The sequence below is a fragment of the Actinia tenebrosa genome, unplaced genomic scaffold, assembly GCF_029948245.1.
Source record: "Actinia tenebrosa isolate PJP-AT-01 unplaced genomic scaffold, QUT_ActTen_1.0 PGA_scaffold5__44_contigs__length_20552954, whole genome shotgun sequence".
NCBI lineage: Eukaryota > Metazoa > Cnidaria > Anthozoa > Actiniaria > Actiniidae > Actinia > Actinia tenebrosa.
The window spans coordinates 5000979-5012836 of NW_028292582.1; the positions used below are offsets into that span (position 1 = coordinate 5000979).

Consider the following 11858-nt stretch of genomic DNA (forward strand, 5'->3'; position numbering starts at 1 on the left):
TGTGCCTCTGGCCTGACAAATGTCCTGCTTATTAATTATTTTTTTGCAGTCTTGCAAGAAATCATGGCAAAATTGAGAGGTTTCAGATGATAAAAATACCTCTTTTGTCTGCACCTCCGCCAAGTTCCACACAAGTCTTGACCACATCTAAGTGCCCATGCATGGCACCAAGCATCAGGGCAGTTGTATTTCCTTTGCCGCTAGCAGTTTGTAGGTTGATATTAGCACCATGTGCTACTAGTATCCTGATTGTACTCTGCATAATAGTGTAAATATTAAATAAATATCATCACAATTTGATATGCAAGCAATTATTTTATCAATATAACCTTAAAGCAATCTCTGTGCTGATTTAAGTCAGTGCATGGGTACCTCACCAGTTGTGTTTTGATTATGAAGAAAACCAGAGAATAAATAAATAGCTGTTACTTTAAAGAGGGTAAAGATGTATCTCAACTCACATCCTAGGCTCTGCATGCGGGGCTCAAACTGTGTACCCTTTGCACCAAAGCCTTGTAATCCCTGAGACGACGATGCCTTAGTAGCAAAGACCACCCATGCAACCCTAAAAACCCTCAAATCAAGGGAGAGTCTTAATGAACTCTACTCACATGTGATACTAAATCCAGGAATCAAGCTCAAAGACCCTAGAGAGGTGAATGTACTAGTTACCTCTACACCTCTCTTGATCCCCATTTCCAAAAATAGATCACAGCAAAACCAAAGGCAAATTAACATACTTACAGCATGTCCATTAATGGCAGCATAATGAATAGCTGCTTCGGCAGTCCTGCTCTTAGCATTAATTTGTACTCTCGGTTGTGGAGCTTCCTCTTCTTCCTCCTCACCAAAGTCACGCCCTGTCGATTCCTCTCTTGCTAGCAAGGTTTCTATGTTTTCATTTTGACCATACTTAGACGCAATCATGATGGGAGTCAAACCTCCAGGGGCCAAGTCATTGGGGTCAACACCTCTAGAAGAACCAATGATAAAAGTTAATACATGGAGCTGTGGTACAGATTAGATAGGTGCAATCTAATTGGCTCCCTCAGTGGTCATAAATTTGCTCCTGACCCTTTCAGAATGACTTTTTTTTCTCATTACGATAAACATTTTATTTAAAGTTTATTGATATTGTACACTGAAACAACACTTTTGGCGATTGAAGTCAGAGCAAGACTAACTTACAGATCAAAAACCTGAAAGAGGCCTTTTAGCTGATTGATCTCAGAGCATGGCTAACTCACAGATTGAATTTGAATTTATATTTTGCAGAAGCAGAAACACTGGAGAACCCAGAGGTCAAAGGTACTACTTGCATTCTTATTGGTTGGGAGCGCGTGGTTTATGAGAGCACACAGCATACACATGCCCTTGTATTATATAAAAGAAAAAAACACTTGCTCACTGTGCTGTGTGGAGTTATAAAGCACTTGGGGATTGGCACAACACTAGCTCGAGAAGTGTAGAGAAGCACTCCACTAAGTGTTGAGCTTCTCCTAACACTTCTCTCATGTTCTACCTATCCCAGCGTGCTTTATAACAGCACACATCACGCGAGCGCATTTTCTATTTCTTCATTATTCACCTTGCCAGGAGTATTTTGAGTGGCTCAGCACCTTCACAGGCACTTGCATAGTGAATTGGTTTATATCCATCTCTGTCAGCAACATTATATTCTGGTACAGATTCAAGGAGCTGCTTCAGGTACTGACCATTAGGGTTGATGCATGCGGCATGGATTGGAAGGATCTGGTGAAATAAATATTCATAATTTCTGATGAATAATTAACAAATTTACGATGGTTGAGCGTGGTATGTCCTCTTATTTACCACGATATGACGTCAAAAGTTGGTCAAAATGTTATGGACTCACGAGGCGTAAGCCGAGTGGGTCCATAACTAATTTTGACCAACGTTTGGCGTCATATCGTGGTAAATAAGAGGACATACCACGCTAAACCATCGTAAATTTGTTTTTTACTACAAAACTCACAAAACTCTAGGAAATAGACTGCACGAAATCTTGCATGACGCCATTTGTTGGTATGGCCTCTTATTTAAGACGTTTTTTAACCAATCAGCGCGCGAGAAAATTTACAATTGTGGTAAAAATAAATATTGAAGTCAAGAAAGATTAGCTCAAAACATTACGATACCAATCATGATGAATATCAAAAACATTTCCTAATTCATTTTAGTCTAAATTTAAAAAATCTATGAAAGGGAACAACTTTCACATCAAGCTTTACTCCTATATGTTAGTATTGAAGTTGGAGTAGAGAAAGCTCACTCCATATACAGTGTATGGTATAATCAATTCCATATGTGGATTGTGCGGAAAAGCGGCAAACAAAAAGGCTGTTGTTTTATAACGAATTCAACATGAACATTTTTGAAGAAGAAAAGAAAAGAAAAAAAGACAAGTAAAAAAAGAAAAACTTTGGAAAATCGAGGAAGGATACGGGGACTATGCTAACTCGTGGGTCTGCCTCGCAGACAACAGACACAGGGAAATACGACACTCAATGTTTGATATGGATGTGATTGTCAATGATGCAAATAGATTAGTGGTTGATGCCATGCAAAGCTAAAATGAGCTGCAAAAAAATGGAAAACTCACAAATTTATTCTCGTATGGCTTCTTCTTGACTGACTGACTTCTGAACTTTGTTAAAGGTTCTTTGTCATTTACAAGCACCTGGATAAAAATGGTTGATGTCAATATCAAATCACTGTGTTTAATTATATATTATTATAGGGTTCACTGAATGGAGACAGAGACAGATAAATGGAGCATTGTTTATTCTTTATTTGCATGTTATGTCGACAATGCTATCATTATATCAATGGAATTTAACAAAGGATTTGTCATTAGCATTCTTTGTTAAAACTGTCAGTTATTATTTCCCAAAATTTGCAAATAAATAACCACACAAGTTTCCCACTTTTGAAAAATCTTGAAACAGCCCATGCAATGTGGATATTAGTAAGGATACAGTATATAATAGAGATACGTAACCAAAGGAATAACAAGAATTAATGTGGATATTTGAGTGCAAAAAATAATGGAGATTTTAGTTAAAAATTAGAGGGATATGGGAAATGAAAGACTCGAAAGGAATTCTGGTGATGTTGAAAAGGAAGAATGTTAAAAAATTTTAAATAAGTAAGATATTAAAGAAATAATAGCTAAATGAAAAACCAGAGAAACAAACCTCCTTGTGAAGAAAATTAAATCCAAACCCTTCTTTTTCTATTGCCTTTTTTACAAAGTATCCTGCTACCTTTCTGTTACCACACCGAATTGCCTTCCAGACTTTCTGAATGCCATTCTGTCCAACAAAAAAACAATAACAAAGAATATTTATCTTATATTAATTTTTATTTATTTTAATGCAACAAATCAAAGCTCCTTCTATCAACTGAGCTAACCAGGCTCCAACAAGCCTTTTCATAGTTTAAGAATCGATTCTACTGCACATGCGATTTTATCCCAAATTTCTCACCTTCTTTTGTTTAATTAAGAACAAAAGAAGGTTTAGACAAAAGAAGGTGAGAAATTCGGGATAAAATCGCATGTGCAGTAGAATCGATTCTTAAACTATGATTATTTATATATTTTTAGGAATTATTTAGGGATATTATTGCAATTTTATTAATATTTTATTAAGTAATTTTAAGGTACTTTAGCTCTTGATTTAATTTTTCTTTTTTAGGTCTAGTATTTTTTAGGATAATTTAGTTTTGAATTTATTGTAAAGCGCCAATGGACATTTATGGAAGAGGCGCTATATAAGAAATATTTATTTATTTTTTTTTTTTTTTAAAGGCTTATTGAGCTCAACCCAAGGACAAATGATAATATTCTCATGAGTGACAAGGTTTATTAAGTACTTACATGTGAGCTCAACTTCTTTTTGCTCATCAGCTTTTCAACCAGATACTCAACCATCTCTAGTGGAACTTTAGGATTTTGAAAACAGAATTCCAACAAACTATTGAGAAGCTGATGTGGAGCTTGATAACTCCTTTGATCCTGTGAGAGAGATTCCCAAAAAACACTTGTAAATTTTAGTAAATTTTGGTAATAAATTGATGACAAGCATGCATCAATTTTCAATTTGAAAACCATAAGTTTAAATTCACTGTGGTTTTTGATATTCTGCAAACTCAGACATTTCAACCACTTATTGCAAAATGAGTTTTTACTGACACCAGTCAAGAACATAAAAGGTACCGACTGATCATTTTTGATTGACAATAGCGAAAAACCAAATTTCAGTGTGCAGCTCGCAACTATGACGAGTTCATAGAATATTGAAAACTGCAGTAAAATAAAACCTACATGTAGGAAAGCATTGTTGCCCTCTCGGCTTCCACGACTTGCGTAAATTTCTCTCACAGCATGTCCAAATGTATGGAAGTTATACCTATATATATCACAAGAAACAAACTAAAAATGTTATTATTAATTAAGCTAATGGCATTAAATCAAACAATCCCGGGATTGAATTTCTGATGGGTAATGGGAGGGTCTGAGGAGTGTATGGCTAATAGTTTCAGAAATTCACTTTTCACAGCTGGCATGCACTTGTCATACATGAGAAAGAGAAGCCAAGAAAACAATTTCGATTTTTTCCCCCTTTTTTTTCCTCATTAGATCAAATAACGATCATAGGCTTTTGTCTGCAGTATAATACATAGAAACTAATACTGACTAATACTTACGATCCTGTATCCATGTGATCCAGGGTGACTTTTGGTTTTTTACAGCGACCTTCCTTTGGTTGAATGAGGTCATCCACCAGCATATCAACAGCTTTTTTATTATTGTTTAAAAGTGCGTAATGAATGGCACACATCCCAACATCTGGACTGCGAGGCCAGTGGGGCTAAATAACGACAAGCAAAATAAAATAAAGTGAAAATAATAGCCAAGCTTAGAGTTTAGAATAAATCAAAGATAGAGAAATAGACCTCCTTGGCTCGGGCCTAATGTTATCCTATTTCAGACCACATGTCATTCCCTAGAGCATCCTTTCTTTTTTTAATGGTTGCAATCAGTTACACATGAGAAGACAATTGAATATGGATACAACACAAACAAAGAATCTTATTCTCAAGGGAATGTCACATGGTCTGAAATGGGAAAACATTACCCCAAGCCGAGGAGGTCTATTGAAGTAATATTAGCAATATTAGCATCCATTTTTTTGGAAGGGGGGTGGGCCGGAGAATCCCTATAAACAGTAATGTAAAATCTTTAGACACCCCCCCTCCCTTTCTTCTGTCTACATAAAAAAGTGACCCTCCCCTTGAAATTTGTTGAATTCCTGTCCCTCCCCTTATCATGTACTAGTATGAAAATTTGATGACCCCATCTTTTTAACTGAGTAGAAATTTAATAGCCCTCCCCTGGATTCCTCATGCCCACCCCGTCCTTAAAATGAATGCTTCCTAATCAGGGAATTAGGAAAAAAATTAAGAATCCATCCAACAGGAATCGAACCTGTGACCTTTCAGATACTGGTTGGATACTCTACCACTAAACTACAGGGAGACTCATGGGGCTATGGTCAACTTACTGGGTTCTTAACCTTCTATTAATTGAGGTAAGTTATTTAATTACCGTGTGTACTTCCTTGATGTTCTCAATACAGTCCTTCAGCATTTTCATGTCACCCAACAGAGTTGCACGAATGGAAAGCTTGCAAGGCATTAACCCCCAGTCTTGCCTACAGAAAAAATTTTCATATTCCAAAAAATAAAGAATTGCAAAAACATTTCTATGAACAAAATACAAAATTTACTTCAAACCTGTGGCAAAACTACATAGATTCTAGGATAAAACAATCTCAGGTACAAGGGCGGATACAGGATTTTTTTGAGGGGGGGGGGTGGGTACGCTTATTTGGCTTATTACATCATATTGAGTGATGGCGTCAGTAAACAAGAAAATTCTAGTTTCTAGAATTATTTCTACGCAAGCAGCATTTTAATATGTGATATTAAATTGAAATAATTTACGGTAAGATACAGCGTATTTTGTATAGCATTTACAAATTAATAAAAAATAAGTGTAGAGCAAAGGATCGTTTAAGATTAATACTAAGGCAACAATTCTTAAAATGTCAGCTTCTCTCAGGGTAGGGTGGGGGGTGCGCACCCCCTGCACCCCATAGCTGGATCCGCCACTGAGGTATGACAAGAGGTTTTGGACCCTCCTCCTCTGGATCCACCATTGATTGGGCATCATATAAAGTTTGCCTACCTGGTTTCAAATGTGGGATCCTCATGAAGGAGCTCAATCTCAGGGTTTGGAATAAGAACACCAGTTCTTCTAGGTTTGTCCTTTGGTGGTGCTTTTTTCTTTGGAGTCTTCTGCTTGGGTGTCCTTGGTTTCTTTGGGGTGACAGCCTTCTTCGGAGTGGCAGTCTTTCTTTTACCTTTCCCTCCTTTTCTTGTGATAGGTGTGTGGTCTGAGCTACGGGTTCTTTTAGCTGGAGGTTCTTCTTCTTCTTCATCTTCTTCTTCTTCTTCCTCACCTTCATCTTTAAATAACAAATAAAGCAATCAGATTCCTAAGGAATTTTGTTTTTTCCCTATAAAATTTGCCAATTTCTGCCTAAAAATCCTATTTCGGTACCTTTATCAATATCTTCTATCTCATCTACTTCTTGTCCTCTTTCTGCAGCAAGAGCTTCTCTTAACAACCTTTTGGTCTGCTTGATATACTTCTTGACGACACTAACTTGGCCATTCATTCTTTCTATCAGGCCCACTCGAGTGATGACAGAATTCATGTCGCAAACATCATCAAAAGATGGCTAAAAATAAATCAAAATATTGACATGCTTATGTCTTGAAATCAATCAATCAATCAATATTTATTTCAAACCATCAGAATATTGTAAAATTGAAATCAAAACAAAATGGGAAAAGGAAAGCGTTATTGAAAATAATAGTAATGAATGAATGAATGATCAACTCCATTTAATGCAATAATAAATCATATCCTATGTTAAATAATTTATTCAATGATCCGTAACGCTCTCTTATTTTTAATCAAAAAAACTCATAAACAGTAAGAAAATGAATTCCTAGAACTCTCACCTCATATAGATTTGGACCCACTCTATTGTACCATGCAACTCGAAACCTTTTAGCATTCAGTGGCACATCTTCCAGTACCCTACAAACATAAAAATCGTCTTCCTCTCCACGAACAGTCAAAACATCTTCAGCATTGAACTCAAACTCATCTGTCAGTTCTCTAAGCAGAATGATTTTTCCTCGTCGCTTCATAGACATAAGTCTCCGTGACATCCTCAGCTGTGGGGAGCCATCTTCTCTAACTTCCTTAATGCTGACGGTTTTTTGTTTGGAAAGGGTAGGTCTTAGAGGAACTGGAGGCTCTTCTTCGATGTCTGTATCCCCTCCTTCGATGTCTGTGTCGCCACCTTCGTCCGGTGTAAAGGCTGTGGATTTGATTTGCTCCTGTTCTTCTTCATTTGTTGGAGCTTCTTCTGGTTCACGGCTTTCTCTAGTTGCCTCGCTCACTCTGCTTGCGCCAGAAAGGCTTCTCTCTCGTTCTATAAGCGCTGATAAAGAAGACTGTTTCCTGGTTAGACTTGGGATAGGCATTTTAGAGCAGTGTAGCTGGAAAGTCTAGTATAAACTAGACCAAGTAGGACAAAAATTGAGCCAAGATGAGAAGTTGTAGTTACTCGACGCTTGCCACAAAGTTTCCCAGCAGTTTTGACAAATACAAAGCTCTGGGTTCTTTAAATGGCAAAAAAGGAATGAAAGCTGAGCGAAAAAGAAACAAAATAAAAACTGCAAGATAAGAGAGAATAAGAGAATTATCCCGGACAAGTCCGCTATCCTCCTCCCACGCTTTGTCACAAAGACTAAAGCGACCTTCTCTCCATACGATCCACAGGATGACCACAACATATCATCCTAAAGATTACTCATCCAACGCGATGATACATTCAAGATATCATCAAAAATAGAAAGAAACTTAAAAGCAAATTGAATATTTTGGGGTTTATTAGCTAATAGTGTTTTAATTTTTGGGTATTTTTACTACGGGTTTACCCCAACTTTTCATTCATTCATTCATTTGTCAAATAAGAAGGCGTGTACCACTTCCGCCCAATGAGACTAATTCAAAAAAGTAGGGGGGAGAGGACGAGACACCATACATCATAATATATATAGGTAACTGGATATGAAAGTTTTCTTTTTCTTTTTAGAAAAAATATATATCTAATGTATAGAAATGATTAAAGTAGTTTTTAAAAACGAAAAGGTATATTAATAAGTTTATTGCTATTAAAGAAAATAGACGGAGTTTTCGTTTTTCTGAACGTACTCCTCCCCCCAGGAATTCATTTTGTTGATGTTCCTAAGGTCTTGAGGAGTGGAACTAGTCTGGTTTCTGTCTGGTTTCCAAACCAAAGATGGCGGAAGGAGACACGATTTTCGCTAAAATCATTCGCAAGGAAATCCCTTCCGAGTTCCTCCACGAAGATGATCAGGTTTGAGTTCAACTTGCAGAACATAACTCCTTCTCTTCCCTGTTTTGTTCTTGTCAATATATCCCCATATATCCTAATAATGTTTGATATATTCCTCAGTGCATAGCCATCAAAGACATCAACGCACAAGCCCCAACACATCTGTTGATTATTCCAAAGAAACCAATACCACAGCTTTCTAAAGCAGATGATGATGATGAGCAGGTAGAGAGTAGTGTTGATGGATTATATTTCTTAGCACATTCTCGAGATTATACCTGAGGTGACGGAGAAGGGGTTGAGAATTGTTGGGGGAGTGTGCCTCGTAACTCCTGCACGAAGCTTGATTACTTAGCCAGAAATACTAGTATTCAGTTGGTGCCATCGTGCGCCAGCCACAAGATAGGGGGAGGGGCGAGGGGAGAAATCCTCGGAAAAAACTTATCAATAGTAGGTGCATTATATACCATTGTTTTCTGTAGATAGAGAATCCTCCGTTCAATGTTTTGTGTCCTGCTTTTGAGCAGATGAAGCCAGCATAACATTGGTTCATAGAGAGACGGAAGCTTTGGGGTTATCGAGTTTTGCGACCAAGACTCGATCATACTGGTTCAATTTGACCGTAAAAAATCTTGCCTCTACAAGAATGACCTCTCATGATCGGCTCAAAAACGTCACAAAACATTGAACTGAGGATTCTCCATCTACAGAAAAAAATTGGTCTCGAAAATTTACCTCAGAAAGGAAATATAACGAAAAACGTATCTCTTTCCTCTACGCTTCTTGCCCCCCAAGCAATATGGCGTCCGAAACCGTGAAATTGTTTATTGTTTGGTATCTTTACGTACTCTGATGTTGGTTTCTAAATCTGATTTTTTTTCATTTAGTCATTAATCTGTTCATTCATTCAGTCAATCATTTATCATTATTATTATTTCATTTAATCAGTCAGTCAGCTATAATTACTTCAATAATTAAATTATATAACAATCTATTTATTAGTTCATTATTTGACATATATGTGCATCTGTTCATACATTCATCTGTTCATTCATTCATTCATTCGTTCAATCTTGCATTCATTTTTTTGTTATTTGGTATAGGTGCTTGGACATCTTTTGATTGTTGCCAAGAAGGTGGCTGAAAAGTTGTCCCTTGGTAATGGCTACCGCATTGTCATCAACGATGGAGCAGATGGTGGACAAGAGGTCATGCACATTCATGTTCACCTTCTTGGTGGAAGAAAGATGGAATGGCCTCCAGGCTGATAGTGTTTCATTTCATGTCATTGCGGGATCACTCCCCCAAATGTCTGTGTTATCCTAACTATGAGTTGAAAGAAACTACCCCTTTCACTATACCTAAGGTTTTCAGAGCTAGTGAACTAGAAGACTGGATAAAATGGTTTCCATTTGGACATTAAAATAGTATCATAGTTATCTACATGACATTGTACTAGAATAAACGTTTTTGAAGGGTATGTCATGGTGTCAGGGTCATTCTAATCAGATACTAATTGCCCTATTTCACTATGATGTCACATCAAAACAATCTATTGTTTAAACGCAAAGGATCATGGTTAGAGGAGGAGGTCAAATCAATGCAATTTCACCGAAAATTGTTTTGAAACCGGTATCAATCCATAAAGAGGAGTAGAATAGCCAGCAAACGCTCAGAATATTTTGTAGTGCATATTAACACATATTATATCTGAAAACTAGGCCATTTTAGAGTTAACTGTTTCACTAGGAGCAAATTTCGTTGAATTTTCTATTGGATTTGGTGATTCTATCCCCGACATAAACCAGCAGTGACGACACCCAGGTTGCTATCAATAGATTAGGTGCATGTTACGTTATTGCTGCCATCTTTGTTGACGATAACAAAGCATTACTCATTAGCTTCTCTTGTTAGATCAACCAAGATGGCAGCTGTTTCATTGTTATTCATATCTCAAGGGATTTTGAGTCACATGGTTGCACACACCCTTAGACTTGCATACTGGTACTTGGTTGTACATGATGACTACGTGGGGCTCCTGTGGTAAAGTTTCCACAGGCAGCCCAAGAAGAAGGGTAAATAGGACAGGAAGCGAACGCGAACTGGTACGAAAGAGTGTCGAGCGAAAAATGGCTTCCGAAGAAGAACTGGCTCGACTAGCAGCTAAAGAACCTATAAAACCAGGAGGAGACACCGTCTTTGGAAAAATAATACGTCACGAAATCCCGGCAACGTTTTTGTTCGAAGATGAAAAGGTAGTTTTGACCAAGTGTCAACTTTTTAACAGTCAACTTTAGCTTCTTTTATCCGTCAAGATGATTCAGTTGCTGTTTTAAAAATTCTTATTAATCGTTTCATGTAATGCATGAAATTGTACGAATAAGGACTAACTGAGTGTTATTCTATCGTTAAAGTGTATAGCCATTGAAGACATTAATCCTCAAGCACCTGTTCATTTTCTTGTCATTCCTAAGAAGCCTATTCGTAGTCTTTCAGTAGCAGAAAATACAGATGGAGAGGTTAGTAATATTAAGGATGGGAGGGGGAGGCATCCCAATGAAGAATAACAGTATACTGCCTTGTTTTTGAATGCTTGCAGTCATTGTTCAACCCCTATTGGGTATCTACAAGAACACATACTTTGGAGGGGTAGGGAGGGAGGGAGGGAGAAAGGAAGGATTTGCTAAGGTTAGTAACCTCCGTATCCTCCGTTTTTGCCACTCCCCTGTCAAGCAACCCCACCATTTCCTTCGCACACCAACAAGTTAACTTATCCTAATTCCCTCGGCATTCAGGCAAGGATGCAAGGATGCATTGCACAAAACTTTGTTTTGAACTAAATAGTTCCTTTTTTTTGGAATTTTTTAAATCAACATAGCTGTTGGGTCACTGTCTTCTTGTTGCCAAAAAAGTTGCTGCCCAAAAGGGAGTTGATGAAAGTGGCTATCGAGTGGTCATTAATAATGGTTACCATGGATGCCAGTCTGTCCATCATATTCATTTGCATGTTATTGGAGGTCGGCAACTTGGATGGCCACCTTGTTAGAAGGTAGGCTTGTTATGAGGTAGTGTGGATTCTGTAAAGTTCTAGAAAATGCCTGTAGACTTTAATACTATAGATACCTTAGGATTCATTTGCAAAATAAAAATACCAAATAAAATATGATTTCTCAGACCCTTTCTACTGTGGTTGGAAATGGACAACAGGTCACATGACCCTCAAGCCGAGCAGCTGTGTCAATATGAACGCTAGAAATAAAAAGAGCACCTTGACAATAATTAGTGGGGAGGAGGACAAAATAGCATTAAATGTAAAATTGAATGTTTTACAAG

The 11858-nt window shown here is 37.4% G+C and overlaps 3 protein-coding genes across 3 annotated transcripts in view; 2 read left to right on the forward strand and 1 right to left on the reverse strand.

Moving 5' to 3' along the window:
• Window positions 1-7926, reverse strand: part of LOC116301314 (poly [ADP-ribose] polymerase tankyrase) — a 35093-nt gene extending 27167 nt beyond the window's left edge. The window contains exons 1-12 of the mRNA XM_089038224.1: window positions 7117-7926; window positions 6650-6830; window positions 6275-6554; window positions 5633-5738; window positions 4732-4895; window positions 4349-4433; window positions 3902-4039; window positions 3219-3335; window positions 2624-2701; window positions 1589-1752; window positions 745-973; window positions 100-256 (exon numbers count right to left, since the gene is read on the reverse strand). Coding sequence (XP_088894350.1) covers window positions 100-256; window positions 745-973; window positions 1589-1752; window positions 2624-2701; window positions 3219-3335; window positions 3902-4039; window positions 4349-4433; window positions 4732-4895; window positions 5633-5738; window positions 6275-6554; window positions 6650-6830; window positions 7117-7647 — 2230 coding nt within the window. The 5' untranslated portion in view covers window positions 7648-7926. The remainder of the gene's footprint in view (window positions 1-99; window positions 257-744; window positions 974-1588; window positions 1753-2623; window positions 2702-3218; window positions 3336-3901; window positions 4040-4348; window positions 4434-4731; window positions 4896-5632; window positions 5739-6274; window positions 6555-6649; window positions 6831-7116) is intronic.
• Window positions 7927-8421: 495 nt separating this feature from the next.
• LOC116301312 (adenosine 5'-monophosphoramidase HINT1) lies at window positions 8422-10005 on the forward strand. Its single transcript, XM_031710347.2, has 3 exons — window positions 8422-8546; window positions 8646-8750; window positions 9629-10005. The coding sequence occupies exons 1-3, from the start codon at window positions 8469-8471 to the stop codon at window positions 9791-9793; spliced, it is 348 nt and encodes a 115-aa protein (XP_031566207.1). The 5' UTR covers window positions 8422-8468; the 3' UTR covers window positions 9794-10005.
• Window positions 10006-10580: 575 nt separating this feature from the next.
• LOC116301311 (adenosine 5'-monophosphoramidase HINT1) lies at window positions 10581-11691 on the forward strand. The gene is made up of 3 exons (XM_031710346.2): window positions 10581-10780; window positions 10940-11044; window positions 11404-11691. The coding sequence occupies exons 1-3, from the start codon at window positions 10655-10657 to the stop codon at window positions 11569-11571; spliced, it is 399 nt and encodes a 132-aa protein (XP_031566206.2). The 5' UTR covers window positions 10581-10654; the 3' UTR covers window positions 11572-11691.
• The last annotated feature ends 167 nt before the right edge of the window (window positions 11692-11858 follow it).